This window comes from Entelurus aequoreus, linkage group LG06, assembly GCF_033978785.1.
Source record: "Entelurus aequoreus isolate RoL-2023_Sb linkage group LG06, RoL_Eaeq_v1.1, whole genome shotgun sequence".
Taxonomy (NCBI): domain Eukaryota; kingdom Metazoa; phylum Chordata; class Actinopteri; order Syngnathiformes; family Syngnathidae; genus Entelurus; species Entelurus aequoreus.
The window spans coordinates 63,214,060-63,234,023 of record NC_084736.1 but is presented as its reverse complement, the minus strand read 5'-3'; the positions used below and the strand labels follow the sequence as shown (position 1 = coordinate 63,234,023).

The 19,964-nt window shown below is 38.9% G+C and overlaps 1 protein-coding gene across 1 annotated transcript in view; it reads left to right on the top strand.

Moving 5' to 3' along the window:
* tmc2b (transmembrane channel-like 2b) overlaps positions 1 to 17,858 on the top strand; it is a 26,450-nt gene extending 8,592 nt beyond the window's left edge. Inside the window, exons 5-20 of the mRNA XM_062049612.1 lie at positions 50 to 140; positions 214 to 295; positions 2,158 to 2,264; positions 2,335 to 2,431; positions 3,880 to 4,024; positions 4,109 to 4,256; positions 4,421 to 4,615; positions 6,865 to 7,044; positions 10,496 to 10,654; positions 10,750 to 10,878; positions 12,899 to 12,966; positions 13,099 to 13,338; positions 13,418 to 13,543; positions 15,946 to 16,024; positions 16,113 to 16,242; positions 17,635 to 17,858. Of these exons, the coding sequence (XP_061905596.1) occupies positions 50 to 140; positions 214 to 295; positions 2,158 to 2,264; positions 2,335 to 2,431; positions 3,880 to 4,024; positions 4,109 to 4,256; positions 4,421 to 4,615; positions 6,865 to 7,044; positions 10,496 to 10,654; positions 10,750 to 10,878; positions 12,899 to 12,966; positions 13,099 to 13,338; positions 13,418 to 13,543; positions 15,946 to 16,024; positions 16,113 to 16,242; positions 17,635 to 17,858 (2,200 nt within the window). The remainder of the gene's footprint in view (positions 1 to 49; positions 141 to 213; positions 296 to 2,157; positions 2,265 to 2,334; positions 2,432 to 3,879; positions 4,025 to 4,108; positions 4,257 to 4,420; positions 4,616 to 6,864; positions 7,045 to 10,495; positions 10,655 to 10,749; positions 10,879 to 12,898; positions 12,967 to 13,098; positions 13,339 to 13,417; positions 13,544 to 15,945; positions 16,025 to 16,112; positions 16,243 to 17,634) is intronic.
* The last annotated feature ends 2,106 nt before the right edge of the window (positions 17,859 to 19,964 follow it).

Sequence of the window (19,964 nt, the reverse complement as noted above, 5' to 3'; positions counted from 1 at the left end):
TCTCTTTAATATTTTAACGGCAGCGACTGACTTTGACTTTGTCCGACAGGGAGGCGCAGGGGTTTGTTGAAAAGTTTGAAGGAGCCCTTGGTAAAGGAAGAGGCAGGAAGCTATACGCCTTCAAAGTCATGATGGCCAAGGTAGTCAAATTACATTTTCACGGCGGCAACACAACAATTCCCCCATATTTATGTTTTCAACATTTCCTCCTAGAAATTCATCAAGTTCAAACGTGACTTTGAGAACTTCAAAACGGCCTGTATACCCTGGGAGAGGAAGATAAAGGATGTAGAAAGTTGGTATCCTGACCAAATACTCGAAGTACAGTAGTACCTCAACTTACGAGCTTGTTTGGTTCTCTGACAGAGGTCTTAACTCAAGACACTTTTATCTCCAATGAATTTAAATCAATTTCATTGGTGCGTATTAGGGCTGCGAATCTTTGGGTGTCCCACGATTCGATTCAATATCGATTCTTGGGGTCACGATTCGTTTATAAATCGATTTTTTCGATTCAACGCGATTCTCGATTCAAAGACAATATTTTTCCGATTCAAAATGATTCCCTATTCATTCAATACATAGGATTTCAGCAGGATCTACCCCAGTCTGCTGACATGCAAGCAGAGTAGTAGATTTTTGTAAAAAGCTTTTATAATGGTAAAGGACAATGTTTTATCAACTGATTGCAATAATGTCAAATTGTTTTAACTATTAAATGAACCAAAAATATGACTTATTTTATATTTGTGAAAATATTAGACACAATGTGTTGTAAAGCTTATGAGATGCGATGCAAGTGTAAGCCACTGTGACACTATTGTTCTTTTTTATTTTTTTATATAAATGTCTAATGATAATGTCAATGAGGGATTTTTTAATCACTGCTATGTTGAAATTGTAACTAATATTGATACTGTTGTTGATAATATTCATTTTTGTTTCACTACTTTTGGATTGTTCTGTGTCGTGTTTGTGTCTCCTCTCAATTGCTCTGTTTGTTGCTGTTCTGAGTGTTGCTGGGTCGGGTTTGGTTTTGGAATTGGATTGCATTGTTATGGTATTGCTGTGTATTATTTTGTTGGATTGATTAATTAAAAAAAAAAAAAGTAAAAAAAAAATAGATTTTTGAAAAATGAGAATTGATACTGAATCGTACAACGTGAGAATCGCGATTTGAAGTCGAATCGTTTTTTTTCCCACACTCCTAGTGTGTAACCCCACCCCCCCAAAAAAAAAAAAAAAAAAAAAAAAAAAACACAATTCAACATGCAACATGCTTTGTAAAAAGAAAAACTTTCAGATGATAAATATTGTATAAAAACATATGAAGTAATGAAAAAATGATTTCCTTGGAGGACGTACTTCTACAGTATCTTCTTGCAGCTGACACCATCAGCAGCTTTTCCATATTTTCCTAAATAAATGCCTGCTGTTTAGATATTGTTTTACATCGGACGGCGTGGCGAAGTTGGTAGAGTGGCCGTGCCAGTAATTGGAGGGTTGCTGGTTACTGGTGGATCTAAGCCTAACATCCACTGTAATGATACCAAGTACAGGAGCGTATCTAGTCGATACTACTATGGTTCAATCCCCACCTTCTACCATCCTAGTCACGTCCGTTGTGTCCTTGGGCAAGACACTTCACCCTTGCTCCTGATGGGTGCGGGTTAGCGCCTTGCATGGCAGCTCCCGCCATCAGTGTGTGAATGTGTGTGTGAATGGGTGAATGTGGAAATACTGTCAAAGCACTTTGAGTACGAAAAGCGCTATACAAGTATAACCGATTTATCATTTATCATTTATCCTTGGCTGGCGTTAGGCTCATTCTGCTTCAGTATGGTGCAAACTAGCAAATTGTTGCGCCAATTTAGCAACACACTTAATTGAGTGGATGTCATCTATTTCTTCTTTTCAGCACTGTCAGCATTATAAGCATCAGCTAATGCGAGCACGCAAGACCAGATGTTTTAGTCGGATCTTCACTGTAACGTTTGCTACACTAACTAATGGCAGGAGAGCTTGTAACAAAAATCTTTGCTTATAACTTAAAGCCTAACAATTATTTGAGAAACAGACCTTATCTAAAAACACTCTTAAGTTGAGGTATCACTGTATAATACAAATCATTTGCTGAGTCCAATTATCTGCTTGTAGGTCACTTTGGATCTTCTGTGGCATCCTACTTTATATTTTTGAGGTGGATGTATGGACTGAACCTGGTGCTATTTGGATTCATGTTTGGTTTAGTGGTCCTGCCTGAGGTACAACCATTTCAACTCTCATCTTGGATAGTCGGATGCTATCAATTGACCGCTGCATCTTGTGTATCAGATTCTCATGGGTCTTCCCTATGGGTCCATTCCCAGGAAAACTGTACCACGGAAGGAGCAGGCAACAGCAATGGACTACTCAGTGCTCTTTGATTTTGGTGAGAGGAGCCCCGTCGTATTGAATTGCTCATTTCTATATCGACAATACTTTTTATTTTGTTATGCATGTCAGGATGTAACAATATGAAAATGTCATATCCCGTTGTCGTCACCAAAAATACCACGGTTATCCTTATTATCGCGGTATTGTTTACTGTGCTCAAAAGGTACTTACTGTATATACACTGGGGTTGTACGGGATACCGGTTTTAGTATAGTACTGCGATACTAATGAATCATATTCGGTACTATACCGCCTCTAAAAAGTACCGCAACACAACATAAATACTACAGAACAAATTCCCAGAATTCCCTGCAGCACCAACTCTTCCGGGACGCTACAATATAAACAGACGCCATTGGTGGATCCAAGCCTAACATCCACTGTAATGATACTAAGTACAGGAGCGTATCTAGTCGATACTACTATGATTACATCAATATTTTTTAGCATCTCAACATATTCTTTCGGTTTTTTAAAATGTATATCATGTTTATAAACTCAGGAAACATGAGGACTTTGAATATGACCAATGTCTGATCCTGTAACTACTTGGTGTCGGATTGATACCCAAATTTGTGGTATCATCCAAAACTAATATAAAGTATCAATCAACAGAAGAATAAATGATTATTACATTTTAACAGAAGTGTAGATATAACATGTTAAAAGAGAAAGTAAGCAGATATTAACAGTAAATGAACAAGTAGATTAATCATTAATTTTCTACCACTTGTCCTTAATAATTTTGTAACTAGAACTGCGTTGGAGCAGAAAGTAAGATACTATTAACAGGAAATTAACAAGTAGATTAATAAGAGTCGAGAAGTCTACAAAACGGAGAAGTGTTGATACCAAGAGTAGTATCAATTATTTATGAACGATTCAAGGGTGATTAAGTTAATATTTTTAATTTGCCAAAATCTTTTTTTTTCTTCTACTTTTTTGTTATGTTTACAAACTCTGGAAGTAAGGCCCTGGTCACAGGAGGACTTTGAGGACATAAAACAAATAATTTAAATTAGTAATATGTAACAGTTTTTGCTTTTTTTCTGTTATTGTGTACTATTGACTATGCTTTGATCAAACAATTGTTGAAATGTAATTTATATATTGTGTTGACATTGTTTAACTGTGAATAGCACCCACCCTACATAAAATAAAAACAATTACAGTTAATACATGTTATAGGTATCAGCCGATTTCACTCATGGATGGTCGGTATCAATTGTTTGATTCCACAGCCTGTCAGTGTCAACTCTTTAAAAAAAAAATCAGATTATTAATGATGACGTATAAATCCGCATTAAAGCATTAATTTGAGAAAATAGTAATAAATATAGTAGACAAACTCCCTGTAGGTAAAGGCTCTAACGTGCCAACACATTTAGTGCACTTGAACTCACTACATTTGTTTTGTTTCATTTTCCTTTAAATGTGACCAAGAGGGATACTGCAAATACTCCTTTTTATTCTACGGATTCTACAACAATGATCGAACAATCGGCGTGCTGCAGTTCAGACTTCCTCTGTCATACCTGCTGGTGGGCGTCGGCATCTTCGGCTACAGCTTGATGGTTGTCATTAGAACGTAGGCAACATAATCATATAGAGGCGTGTCATTGAGATAGAAACGTATGATTTTTACTGACCTGTTGCCTTTTTTTTTTTTTAGGATGGCCCGTAACTCAAACGAAGGAGGCGATGGTGGCGATGAGGGTGAGTTTACCTTCAGCTGGAAGATGTTTACGAGCTGGGACTACCTGATTGGAAACCCAGAGACAGCAGACAATAAGTATGCCTCCATTACCACCAGCTTCAAGGTGAGGGCAAATTGAGAGTGATATACTGCTAAAAAGCATCAGTTTTCTTTTTTAATCATCAAACATCAATAGACTTGCTGTGCATATATTTCATAATGACTCATAAAATGTATTCCGGTTTGCAATAAAGGACAATGAGATATAAGATGGTATTTATCACGCAGGAATCCATTGTAGATGAACAGGAGAACCAGAAGGATGAGAACATCCACCTGCGTCGCTTCCTCAGGGTTTTGGCCAATGTTCTCATTTTGTGCAGCCTTGGAGGCAGCGGCTACCTCATTTACTTTGTTGTCAAGCGCTCGCAGGAGTTTGCTGATATGGATAGTGCTAAACTCTCCTGGTTTGAAAAGAATGAGGTAGGTTGAGACGGAACACTTTGGGCCTGATCTACTAAGATCTGCGGCTGCAGAACAATTTCAGTCTCGATAAATAACACTGTGTCTGCTAAATAAATATTTTTGCATTTTCTCCTCACATTATAGTGGGCGTCCTCATAACCATCATACATTCTGCATATTCATGGCGATAAACACGCTAAATGGACTGTGTTCTCTATTTTGCTTATTTAAAGGCCTACTGAAATGAAATGTTTTTATTTAAACGGGGATAGCAGATCCATTCTATGTGTCATACTTGATCATTTCGCGATATTGCCATATTTTTGCTGAAAGGATTTAGTAGAGAACAACGACGATAAAGATCGCAACTCTTGGTATCTGATAAAAAAAAGCCTTGCCCCTACCAGAAGTAGTGTGACGTAGTCAATTGAAAGGCTCCTCGCATTTTCCTATGGTTTTCAACGCAGCTAGAGCGATTCGGACCGACAAAGCGACGATTACCCCATTAATTTGAGGGAGGATGAAAGATTTGTGGATGAGGAACATTAGAGTGAAGTACTAGAATGCAGTGCAAGACATAATTTAAGAGACCGTAACTTAGGTACAAGCTGGCTCATTGGATTCCACACTCTCTCCTTTTTCTATTGTGGATCACGGATTTGTATTTTTTTTTTTTTTTAATTTGTATTTTTTTATATAATGTCCTGCCCAGCTTCTCGGGCAAATCATATAGCAGATGTAGATGCCCATATCGGCTGTTCAGATTTACTTTACAAAAGAGAAGTGTAGGATACTTCTCTTGTTGCCTTACTTGTATTTTGACTTTATTAAATGTATTTATATAATCATTTGGTGCAGCCGGGCCGTAGCAGGAGGGGATAGAAAGAGAGAAAAAGGAAGACAGAGGGGGGAATTGTGGGGACAAGAGGGGGATTAGACAGAGAGACAAAAACAACAACAGCAAACACAACAACAACAACAACAACAACAGAGCAACATCAGCAAATACGACATGTACAAATATGATGGTAAAAGTAATAGCAAATAAGCAGTTAGCGAAAATAAAAAAATTATACAGAAATGACAATGAGCATTATTACACTAAAAATGGAGCAATATGAATACCAATAGAAATAGTGCTATTGATAATAAACAATACCAATACTTTACCTTTATTATCAACAATACAATTGTTCAAATGACGGATTTGTATTTTAAACCACCTCGGATACTATATCCTCTTGAAAATGAGAGTCAAGAACGCGAAATGGACATCCACAGTGACTTTTATCTCCACGACAATACATCGACGAAACACTTTAGCTACGGACCTAACGTGATAGCATCGTGTTTAACTGCATATAGAAACAAAATAAATAAATCCCTGACTGGAAGGATAGACAGAAGATCAACAATACTATTAAACCATGGACATGTAAATACACGGTTAATGCTTTTCAGCCTGGCGAAGGTTAACAATGCTGTTGCTAACGACGCCATTGAAGCTAACTTAGCAACCGGACATCACAGAGCTATGCTAAAAACATTAGCTATCCACCTACGCCAGCCAGCCCTCATCTGCTCATCAACACCCGTGCTCACCTGCGTTCCAGTGATCGACGGTGCGACGAAGGACTTCACCCGATCACAGATGCGGTCGGCGAGACGGAGGAAGTTAAGGTGAGTTCGGCGGCTAACGCGTCTGCTATCCATCTCTGTCTTCCTGGTTGTGCTGCTGTAGTCCGCCGCTAATACACCGATCCCACCTACAACTTTCTTCTTTGCAGTCTCCATTGTTCATTAAACAAATTGCAAAAGATTCACCAACACAGATGTCCAGAATACTGTGGAATTTTGAAATGAAAACAGAGCTTTTTTGTATTGTATTCAATGGGGTACCAATACTTCCGCATCAACTGATTCCGTCACGTGCATACTGTACGTCATCATATCTAGACGTTTTCAACCGGAAGTGTGGCGGGAAATTTAAAATTGCAATGTATAAGTTAACCCGGCCGTATTGGCATGTGTTGCAAAGTTAAGATTTCATCATTGATATATAAACTATCAGGTCGATAGTAGTGGGTTTCATTAGGCCTTTAAGAGACACCATCCACAGTGCACAAGCTAAATAGATCATCTTTGTGTGCGCGATCAAGTTTTATTATACGCAAACCTTTAATAGATCAGGCCAATTGTGTTTTTCAAAGGGGAAAGGGGTTGTTTGATTGACATTAGTAATCTCCCTCTATCAAATCATCAATAAGGTGGAGTTTGTCATGTCTCTTCTGGGGCTGGTGTGTCCGCCTCTTTTCGAAACCATCGCCGAGCTAGAAGACTATCATCCTCGTATCGCTCTCAAGTGGCAACTGGGACGCATCTTTGCCCTCTTCCTAGGAAACCTTTACACCTTCCTTTTTGCCCTTTTTGATGAGGTCAATGCAAAGGTAAGACACATCGCAGAAAATAGTGATACTAACAGTTTGGTTTTGCTATGGATTATATCTACGTACATATTTGTACAGTATATATCTTCCTCATCTATAAAGTAACCTGTACATACTCCCACTTGGACAAATAATACGTCAACATGGCCCCAACTATCATTGCTATGTTGACAACCTTCAGATCTACATTTCAACCCGATCCATCACCACTGCCACCCACAGACTGCCTCACTGACATAAACATCTGGATGAACGATAACTTTCTAAACTACAGCAAAACAGATCTCCTAATTATTGGTCCAAAATGCATCACCAATTCTGTCAAAGATTTCAACATATCTTTAAACAACTTCACCTTGTCTTGAAACTTGGCCTCATCTTGGATAATAACTTTCCATTTGAAGGTCATGTCAAACACATCACTAAAACAGCCTACCTCCACCTCAGAAAGATTGCCCGCCTCCGACCCATCCTATCCTTCTCGACCGCTGAAACACTCATTCATGTATTCATCACCTCTAGACTGGTTTACTGCAACAGCATCCTTTAAGGTTCATCTTCCAAAGTTTTCCATAAACTTCAACTTCTCCAAAACTCGGCTGCACGCCTCCTCACTTGCTATGACCCCATCACACCAGTCCTGCAGGAACTTTACTGGCAACCTATCTCGCAGAGCATCCAGTTCTAAATCCTTCTCCTGACTCATAAAGCCCTCCACAACATGGCCCCCTTCTACCTCTTTGACCTCCTCACCCCTCAAATTCCTGTTAGAAATCTGCCTTCCACCAACAATCACCTGCTGTCCCCTCCTCTTAGAACCCAACACAGAACCTAGGGGGATCATGCCTTCTCCATTACTTTCCCTCCCCCTTTCCATCCGTTCATAATCCCACAATGCTCAAAAGACCTAGGCCTACTGAAATGATTTTTTTTTTTACTTAAACGGGGATAGCAGATCCATTCTATGTGTCATACTTGATCATTTCGCGATTTTGCCATATTTTTGCTGTAAGGATTTAGTAGAGAACAACGACGATAAAGTTCGCAACTTTTGGTCGCTGATAAAAAAATGCCTTGCCTATACCGGAAGTAGCATGACGTCACAGGAGGAAGGACTCCTCACATTTTCCCGTTGTTTACAATGCAGCGAGAGAGATTCGGACCGAGAAAGTGACGATTACCCCATTAATTTGAGCGAGGATGAAAGATTTGTGGATGAGGAAAGTGAGAGTGAAGGACTAGCGTGCAGTGCAGGACGTATCTTTTTTCGCTCTGACCGTAACTTAGGTACAAGGGTTCATTGGATTCCACACTTTCTCCTTTTTCTATTGTGGATCACGGATTTGTATTTTAAACCACCTTGGATACTATATCCTCTTGAAAATGAGAGTCGAGAACGCGAAATGGACATTCACAGTGACTTTTATCTCCACGACAATACATCTGCGAAGCTCTTTAGCTACTGAGCTAACGTGATAGCATCGGGCTGAAATGCAGATAGAAACAAAATAAATAAACCCCTGACTGGAAGGATAGACAGAAAATCAACAATACTATTAAACCATGGACATGTAAATACACGGTTAATAATTTCCAGCTTGGCAAAGCTTAACAATGCTGTTGCTAACGACGCCATTGAAGCTAACTTAGCAACGGGACCTCACAGAGCTATGATAAAAACATTAGCGCTCCACCTACGCCAGCCAGCCCTCATCTGCTCATTAACACCTGTGCTCACCTGCGTTCCAGCGATTGACGGAAGGACGAAGGACTTCACCCGATCATCCATGCGGTCGGCGGCTAGCGTCGGCTAGCGCGTCTGCTATCCAAGTCAAAGTCCTCCTGGTTGTGTTGCTACAGCCAGCCGCTAATACACCGATCCCACCTACAACTTTCTTCTTTGCAGTCTTCATTGTTCATTAAACAAATTGCAAAAGATTCACCAATTTTGAGATGAAAACAGAGCTTTTTTCTTATTGGATTCAATGGGGTACCAATACTTCCGTTTCAACCATTGATGTCACGCGCATACGTCATCATATATAGACGTTTTCAACCGGAAGTTTAGCGGGAAATTTAAAATATCTATTAGGGATAGTCTGGGGGTTGTTGTCATACACCCTGTCCTTAAGGTATCCCCACAGATAAAAATCTGGGGCGTTCAAGTCTGGTGAATGCGGCGACCACTCCGGGTCACACCTGCGGCTGATCGGTCAGGGAAACAATGCTGTAGCCATGCCAATGATTCGTTTGAGGTGTGGGGGGTGGCACCATCCTGCTGGAACCACTGGAGGTCCCTGACGACCCCTCTTTGTCGACCAAGTGCTGTCCAGAATTTGTCAAGCACCTGAACATATCGCTCGGTGTTGATTGTCACAAACCGCTCGTTGTCGTCCTCAAACCAGAATGGTCCAATGATGCCATGTTTGGAGATGGCGACCTATGCAGTGCACTTGACATAGTGTAATGGCATTTGCAGACAGTACTCAGGGGGTGTGATACCCCAGAAAATGTTGTTCTTGGAGTTCACATGACCTGACAGCAGAAAATGTGCCTCATCCGAAAACCAGACATTGTCAAGGAAGTCTGGCGCAGCGTCAATCTTATCGCAAAACCACTGGCACATGATCACTCGTTTCCTCATGTCGGCAGGTGCAAGCTTTTGTTTAATCTGTATCCTGTAAGGATAGAGGTCGAGATCTGCGATCAAAATTCTCCGCACAGACTCCCGGTTCATTCCAAGCTCCTGACTTTGTCGACGCACAGACTTGCGTGGGCTCCGAACAACAGAGTCTCTGACTGCATCAACGTTCCGTGGTGTCCTTGATGATTTCGGTCGTCCAGAGTGTGATTGTCTGTTAGTATCTTTACGATTGAGGTTATTAACAGTCCCATGGGTTCGGAACTTGTTGACCCATCTGTAGATCATTGTGTGGGCAGGAAATTCACGACATCCAAACCGTTCTTTGAATTGCAATAGGCCTCAACTATAAATGTCATTTGTTCAGTAGTCCATGGCATCTCGAAGTTGAACTTTTCTAAACTTTTAGAACATTAAATCTTCTTGGTAAATCTGAAAAATAAAAAGAATTGATTAATCATTTCAAAAGTTATTCAAGTTTAGGTGATGAACGCTTTTTTTGTGTCACCCTGATAAGATCAATTGCGGGTGTCCAATTTATGACGTGCAGGCAACCCAAAAACCTAACACATTGATAAATAGAGCTAAAGACATAATTTAATGATACAAATATGTAAGATTAATACTAATAATCAACTCACCCCTCTGGATAAATAATATTGATTAGGAATTGTAATTTCAATATCGATAAAAACTAATGTACGTTTGTATTATTATTATATTTTATGCCACAATTGTGCAGCCCTCACATTCTGATTGTTCATGCATGTCCTGTGTTGTGTGTGTGGAATTTCCCCTTTCATTCTTTAGTTGGAGAGTGAGAAGTCCATCAAGAATGCCACTGAGTGGGCGCTACAAGCGCACCACACTAACTACAGTGCCCACTTCAACACCACAGATGTGCCTCCACCAAATGTCCATCCAGCAGATGTCATTAGAGGACCCTGCTGGGAGACTGCAGTTGGCATAGTCAGTAATAATAGTTGTAGTCGTAGTAGTGGTATGACTCACACCTACGCACTTGTGTTTAAAAGTTATGTACAGGTTACTATTTTTCTTTGCAGGAATTTGTGAAGCTGATCGTGTCGGACATTCAAGTAACCTACTTGACCATCTTGATTGGCGACTTTGTGCGTGCTGTCTTGGTCCGCTTCCTTAATTACTGCTGGTGCTGGGACCTGGAGGCTGGATTTGTAAGTGCTTTTAGTGCCACACCTTTAACTGCCAGTTATTATTCAGTTGTGTGTATTTTGTACAAAGTCACTTACACTTAAAAAGGATATAAAATACACTGTTATGGGTCTGATCTACGAAATGTTTGCGTGTACTAAATCACACGCAAACTTGGTAGCGCACGCAAAGTGGAGAATTATGTCCTTTAAATGAGAAAAATAGAGAGCACAATCAATTTAGCATTTTTAGTGTGTAGGCAGATATAAGCTAACAATCAGAATGCCCACAATACTGGGAGGAGATGCAAATAGGCAAGGCAAGTTTATTTATGGAGCAAAATTCGTACACAAGGAAATTCAAAGTACTTGACAGAAACTTACAAGAAATTTAAAATAAAATCATCATGTGACAGTCTCTCACTGTCGGGGTTCCATGGACCACCAAGGACTGACATGACTGTAGCAGTTTTGACTTTGTTTTTGTCATGTCTGTGTGATTATGTTTTGTTTTAGTCATGTTCGGTTTTGTTTTTGGACTCTTTGTGCACTTTTGTTTGTTTTGTCACCATAGCAACCCATTAGTTTTCCCCGGTCATGTCACGCACCTGTTTTCACTGATCATGTCACTGCTATTTAAGCCTGTCTGTTTCTGTTGTTCGTCCTGGTGACATTATCATTTCATACCATGCTTCTTCTGACACCCCTGCTACCTCGTTTTGTCTTCATGCTTCCATAGTTCCATGCCAAGTAAGTTTTTGTTAATTGTTCATAGTTTCTGCCTTTGTGCAAGTTTTGTTTCATTAGTCTAGTTTGTTCTCAGCCATTGTGCGCGCCTATTGTTTGCTTCCTTTTTTGTAGTCTGTTAGTGTTAAAATAAAAATATGTACTCACATTCACACCTTGCCCGTGCCAACTTTCCGTTGCCTTCCGGAAAAACAAACCCCAAGGACCAAGTCTTGACAGTTTTATTATTTCAATAAAACGTTAGTGCAGGTCGGGTCATACAAGACGACTTGTCTTTTAGTAGTAAGTAAGCAAACAAAGGCTCCCAATTCAGCTGCTGACATATGCAGTAACATATCGTGTCATTTATCATTCTATTACTTTGTCAAAATTATTAAGGACAAGTGGTAGAAAATTAATTATTAATCTACTTGTTCATTTATTGTTAATATCTGCTTACTTTCTCTTTTAACATGTTCTATCTACACTTCTGTTAAAATGTAATAATCACTAATTATTTTGTTGTTTGATACTTTACATTAGTTGTGGGTATCTATCCGATACCAAGTCGTTACAGGATCATACGTTGGTCATATTCAAAGTCCTCATGTGTCCAGTGACCGGCACTTTTCAGAGGCGGTATAGTACCGAATATGATTCATTAGTATCGGGATACCGTACAACCCTAGTCTGGAATGATCCAGTCGCACCATCACAACACTGCAGTTCTTCCCAGAGTCCACCTTCAGCGTGCTAAAAATAGGGTCTGTTGTTTAGATTGCACTTCAATATAGCCCAGGAAAGGTGGTACATATTATATTTGTGTGCTGCATGCCAACAACATGACAAAAAACACTACAGGTTAGAACACATTATGCCATACATGTGGAGGGAAATGAGTGTACATCGTAGGTCGGCCTGCACCACTTTTGCGTTTGTTATCTAGTGCAAATATTGTATTATTAGTGGCAACACAGCCACTAATAATACATGCAATTGTATAATTTGTGCGCGCTGTTTCGGACTTGTTTTTCGGATCTTGGTAGATCAGGCCCTATGTTTATATAATTAGTGTAGAGTGAGTACTATTGAGGTTTGTGTGAGTACATTGCGTCAGGTTCACCTGATACCTTCCAATGCAGTGTCAGGACAGATGATCCCCAGCAGTTAGTGAAACATAGCACTGCTCTCCAAACTTAATTACAGGAAGAGAGAGAAACATAATCAACTTGGAAGCGAACTGTTGTGTGTTTTTTTTTGGTGAATGTTTTTATGTTAATTGAATTGTGCGTGTGTGTGTGTGTGTGTGTGTCTTCAGCCTTCATATGGAGAGTTTGACATCAGTGGAAATGTGCTGGGCCTAATCTTCAATCAAGGGATGATATGGTACATTTGGTACTTTGTATATACCTTTGAGTATACCACAACATCATCAAATATTTTAATATACATTTACATAACTTGCATTTTATTGTGCATTTCCTTTGTCATATGTTGCCATTTTTTTCTTTCTTTCAGGATGGGGGCTTTTTATGCTCCAGGGTTGGTGGGTCTGAACGTTTTGCGTCTCCTGAGTTCGATGTACTACCAGTGCTGGGCTGTGATGGCCTGTAATGTTCCTCATGAGCGAGTCTTCAAGGCCTCGCGCTCCAATAACTTCTACATGGGTCTGCTGCTGCTTGTGCTCTTCCTCAGCCTGCTGCCTGTGGTCTACACTATAATGACCTTGTCTCCATCTTTTGACTGTGGGCCTTTCAGGTCAGTGATGGATGGAGGGAATAATGGAAAATTGACCAATCCAAAATTCATAACTACATACATCTTATTTGACCTGTAGTGGCCAAAAGAAGATGTATGATGTTGTCATGGAGACTATAGAACAAGATCTTCCCGCTTTCATTGGGAACATATTCACTCATGCCACCAACCCCGGACTCATTATGCCTGCTGTTCTTCTTATGGTGTAGGTATAAATGAGCTGTACACCAGGCTTATGCAAAATTTAGAATTAAAAATTTCAATTCAAATAATTAAAAAAATTTGAAATGAATTGGCTTCACCCCACAGGATGTTAAAAATTAATTGGATATACAGGAAGTGTAAATAAACTATATGCAATTGAGATCATTTGCTTATAGCCAGCTTAGTAACAAGAATAAATTGTCAGTTTAACAAATATTTTGGCTTAAAAAACTAAAAATACTTCACTAACACTTAAGTAAAACACAAAAATCCAAGTATTTAAAATATATTTGAGATATTTGCATAAAGTAAAGCATTCCGGGAAATTAATAATTTTACGACCATTTCCAATAATTTGAAATAGATAAAACAGGAAATTAAATAAACTGTTTTATAGAATATGCTTTTATTCTTAATTATCGATCGAAAAACAGTCAATATGGCTTTCAAGCAGGAGGATCTACATCTATGGCATTAATGGCGCTTGTAGAGGAATTAACAACCTCAACAGTTAATAAAAAAAATAAGCAGTTGCTTGGTTTATTCCAAAAAAACCTTTTGACATCATTAACCATGAGATATTGATTAGGAAAAAGGAAAGCCACGGTGTCAGAAGGGTTGGCTCTATATTGACTAAAAAGACTATTTGTACAGTTTTCACAAATAGGTCAACACAAATTACAATATTCATACATTACCTGTGGTGTTCTACAGGGGTCAGTATTAGGTCCCAAAATGTTTATTATCTACATCAGTGACATGTTTTTGGATCAGATTAGATTAGATTTGGTTAGATTTTTTTATGTGTACCCACAGGTAAATTTGGCTTGCTGTGGGAGACATTCATACAAAACAGTATAGTAAAAAAAACCCAAAAAAAACCCAAGTAAAATAGCTACACAAATTGTCATCATCCCCATCATCATTCATGTGTAAGCTATCAGATCATTTGTGGTTTTTGCTGATGGCACACATATTTTTCTAAAAATACTTTACAAACACTGAAGTTAAACACAAATTCCCTCCATTTCAATACTTGAATAGAGTAAAACATTCTGGGAAATGTAATATTTTTCATAATTTGAAAGCGATTCATCAAATTAATTGATCTGTTTTTTAAAAGGTGTTTCTATTCTTAATTATCAATTAAAAAACAATCAATATGGCTTTTGAACAGGAGGATCAACATGTATGGCATTTATGAAGCTAAGAGAAGAGTTAACAATCTGCATAGACAACAAAAATATGCAATGTATATATTTATTGATAACAAAAAGAAAAAAAGAAAATTTATACAATTACCCAGATATTGATGAAGAAAATAGAATTCTATGGTGTCTGAGGGTTGGCTCTACATTGACTAAAAGGTTATGTACAAAACAGTTTGTACAAATAAATCAACACAAATATTACCTGTGGTGTTCCACATGGGTCAGTATTGGGTCTCAAATGGTTTATTATGTACAACAATGACATGTGTAAGGTAGCAGATATTTTAAAGTTAAAAAAAACAGTCAGCATTGTTGTCGAGCAGGAAGATTAGCATATATACAATAATGGAGCAAGTAGAGGAGTGAACGACCTCCATAGATGACAAAAAATATGCAGTATGTATATTTTTTTTATTAAAAAAAAGTTTTTGATTACAATTATCACAATTAACAATGAGAAATTGATGAAGAAAATGGAAAGCTATGGTGTCAGAGGGTTGGCTCTACATTGGCTAAAAAGCTACATAGAAAACGTCAACAGTTTGTACAAATAGGTCAACACAAGTCAGGATATTCTGTTCCACAGAGGCAGGTATTAGGTCCCAAAAGTTGTATTATGTACGTCAATGACATGTGTAAGGTATCAGATATTTTAAAGTTTGTGTTTTTGCTGATGACACACGTATTTTTGGCTTCAATACTAAAAATACTTTAAAAACACTCAAGTTAAACACAAATTCCCTCTATTTGGATAAAGTAAAGCACTCTGGAAAATGAAGCATTTTTCCACTATTAACATTATTTTAAAGTTATAATTCAATAAATTAAATTATATGTTTTATAGAAGATGCTTGTATTCTTAACTATCGATAAAAAAAAAATGGCAGTAATTAAAATACAATGTATACATAATACATTTTTTATGAAAAATGTAAAACAGGAATATACTTTTTGGATGTTTAAATACATCGAAATTATCAATTGGGATTTTAATTCTACTTCCTTCAGTTCAAATTAGAATTGCAATTATATTTCCTGTTTGCAACATCATTTCCAATTCAAATTCCAATTCATTGCATTAAAGACATTCTAAATTCAGTTCAGAATTTTGCACAAGTCTGTTGCACACATCCAACTAATTGATACAATTATTCATTGAATTTCATTGTAAACACTTCACTCTATGCAACAGGCTGGCTATCTATTATCTGAATGCCGTATCAAAGGGATACCAACAAGCAAATACAGACCTCAAAAAGAAGATGCAAATGGTGAGTATCAGCATTGTCTTAAAATGTTTACATTGTCTCTTATCCAGCTGACTCACAAATAATTCCCAACAATTGGGTAACCCTCAAGGCTCGAGATGAGGAAAAGAATCGAAGGAACAACAAGGACAGCACGAATCAAGTCATGAAAGACTTGGAAGACCTGCTGCCAGACAAATCTTTGATACCACCTCCAACTGAGGAAGGGCCACCCCCACCTGGTATACACACACACATGCACCTTAGGTCAACTATTTTATAAAGGCCTACTGAAACCCACTACTACCGACCACGCAGTCTGATAGTTTATATATCAATGATGAAATCTTAACATTGCAACACATGCCAATACGGCTGGGTTAACTTATAAAGTGCAATTTTAAATTTCCTGCTAAACTTCCGGTTGAAAACGTCTATATATGATGACGTATGCGCGTGACGTCAATCGTTAAACGGAAGTATTGGTACCCCATTGAATCCAATAAAAAAAGCTCTGTTTTCATCTCAAAATTCCACAGTATTCTGGACATCTGTGTTGGTGAATCTTTTGCAATTTGTTTAATGAACAATGAAGACGGCAAAGAAGAAAGTTGTAGGTGGGATCGGTGTATTAGCGGCTGGCTGTAGCAACGCAACCAGGAGGACTTTAACTTGGATAGCAGACGCGCTAGCCGACGCTAGCCGCCGACCGCACGGATGATCGGGTGAAGTCCTTCGTCCTTCCGTCGATCGCTGGAACGCAGGTGAGCACGGGTGTTGATGAGCAGATGAGGGCTGGCTGGCGTAGGTGGAGCGCTAATGTTTTTATCATAGCTCTGTGAGGTCCCGTTGCCAAGTTAGCTTCAATGGTGTCGTTAGCAACAGCATTGTTAAGCTTCGCCAAGCTGGGAATTATTAACCGTGTATTTACATGTCCATGGTTTAATAGTATTGTTGATCTTCTGTCTATCCTTCCAGTCAGGGATTTATTTATTTTGTTTCTATCTGCATTTCAGCCCGATGCTATCACGTTAGCTCAGTAGCTAAAGAGCTTCGGCGATGTATTGTCGTGGAGATAAAAGTCACTGTGAATGTCCATTTCGCGTTCTCGACTCTCATTTTCAAGAGGATATAGTATCCGAGGTGGTTTAAAATACAAATCCGTGATCCACAATAGAAAAAGGAGAAAGTGTGGAATCCAATGAACCCTTGCACCTAAGTTACGGTCAGAGCGAAAAAAGATACGTCCTGCACTGCACTGTAGTCCTTCAGTCTCACTTTCCTCATCCACGAATCTTTCATCCTCGCTCAAATTAATGGGGTAATCGCCGCTTTCTCGGTCCGAATCTCTCTCGCTGCATTGTAAACAATGGGAAAATGTGAGGAGTCCTTCCTCCGATGACGTCATGCTACTTTCGGTATAGGCAAGGCTTTTTTTTATCAGCGACCAAAAGTTGTGACCTTTATCGTCGTTGTTCTCTACTAAATCCTTTCAGCAAAAATATGGCAATATCGGGAAATGATCAAGTATGACACATAGAATGGATCTGCTATCCCCGTTTAAATTTTAAAAAATCATTTCAGTAGGCCTTCAGTACATTCTTTTACCTAAGCTTTTCTCCCCGTATTTTCAGATGTTGTCATTGACAAGAGCACCAAGTCTCCAAAAATTAAGCCAGGTGCAGCAGCCAATGGGAAAGGGGTTAATCTTCAAAAAGAGGTTTCATTGGCTGCTTCCAATCCCAGAGGGCCAGTGACCCGGGCCCCTGCACCAAGAGGGAGACCTCCTGGAAATGCCAGGGGGCCTCAACCGGGAGCTGTTAGGGGAAGAGGCAGAGGCAGGTCTCCAAGACAATAGGACTCCAAAGTCCATTGACAGACCTTCTGGGTTTTAATTTACTTTGGGTTCTTTCTGTGTGGACTTAGTACTGTTTGTTTGTCCTTGTTCTCTGGTGTCCTTCCACAGTCTAAAGACATGTACAGTATGTTCGGCTGTCTCGTCCATAGGTTTGAATGTGGCCATGAATGTTTACGTGTGCCTTTTGGTTGACTGGCAGTTCAGGGTGTGAGTGAGCTGGGATTTGTTAGCTAGCATAGCTTGAGAGTCAAGAGTGCTAGCCAGCATGATAAAAGCCCAACCTGACAGCTCATTGTGTAGTGCAGCTCCTAAAGCGACGGAAAGTGGCATTTACCAACATACTCTTGCACAGCTGCACCAGTCAGCATACATTACATTTTAACACAGCAAAATATAAAAATTTTGTTTTTAATACAAATAAACCCAGAGAGGGACAATGGGTAGAAAATGGATGGATGAATGGATAAATAAGGTTCATTGATATTAATAGGAATAACCTTCAGAGAACTATGGATGGGTACAATTTTATACTTTTATAGGCACCAACTAAATTATTTTGATACATTTGTTGCGTTTGACGTCAAGTCTGGTCACAGACTCAACTGGCTCAAACCCTTGGCAGGCAAACAAGCATTAAATCGGCACACAGAGCGGACTCAGTTGTTCTGCCTCTAGTTAATGTTATACTTTTCAATGCCAACAAATGAAGTAATCTTGACATAAACACTTGATTGTATGGTAAGTCTCCACTTTTCTAGCTCATTGCCAGTTTACATTGAGTTTGCCATAGACATGCTTCTGATTAGCATTAGCGATTTTACATGGCGATTTCAACACTTCCAAATTTGGTAATGAAAACTACAACTAAGTTGTACGTTACAATTAAACAGCTGCTGTGTAATAAATACAATAATTACAGTATAAACACTTTAGGGTGCAACAAAAGACTAATTCAAAAGAATACTTCCCTAGCTAGGCAACACACAGTAGCCTATACACTACCCCCTTCAAACATTTTGGAATTGCAACTGCATGCACCTTTATCATTATCAGCTCATGGTGAAATTATCCCAAAAAATGATTTATTATCAAGCAAATTAACATTTATTAACACATGATACCATTGAGTTCCAGTTATTGATTCCCAGGCACAGAGCATTAGTACCGTATTGGTTCAAATGTGAAAGGGGCCCTTCCCTACTAAGAACCATCATCCTCTGCAGTTGATTTTTTTAGTTAATTTATTTTGTCAGAGTTACATTTTTGGTGGAAAAATATCCCTGTTATCCACAAATATCCAGAGAGGGTGCTGCATTGGCAAATCACAAATTATCGTAGGGGTTGGGGTTTGACATGTTGCACTTTTAAACATCCACAAATAATGGTACGCTAATGAATGAAGGCAAGTCAAACACTCGGGCCAGGCGGAAACTGGCTGCTCTGGCTGAAGCTTGTCCCTTTGACCGGCCGCAAGCTCATTGATCGACAACACAGCAGCTGACCTATCAGCTGTCAGATGCGGGATAAGAGTGAACTGGCCTCCACATGGCGATATGAATAACCCACAAGTACGACAAATAAAAAATCCACACAAGAGGAGTCAAATGCTTCACTCAAAGGTAGTTATGTTGGCGACTAAGACTTGGTAATTAAAACGCAAATTTCAGCTGAAGTGCTTATGTTTCCTACTGGCGTAATGGCTTAGGTATTAGTATTTTTTTTAGCGCACATGTTCGATTCCCAGCCAGGACATACAAGGTAAACAAACTAAATCCTTATGCAATCTTAAAAAAACTAAAACAATTTTATTTTGTTCTTTTAATTGTGTTATATTGTTAAAAAAATAAGCTATTTAACAAATTATTTCTTCTTCATATTACTCTAAAACATGCATCAAATCTTTTCAAACCATGCCCCCTGCGCCCCTCCTCCTTCTGAAATCCACATGTTGACACTGTGTCGGCTTCCTGAGTCTACAACGTCTGGTAAGCTAGTTATTAAGCCATGATGACATGCCAAAAAGACAATCTCATAAGAAATTAGAGAGTCTGTAAAATAAAACAAATATATAGAACCATTTTAAAAGTTTAGAAGCTGTGTTATGCT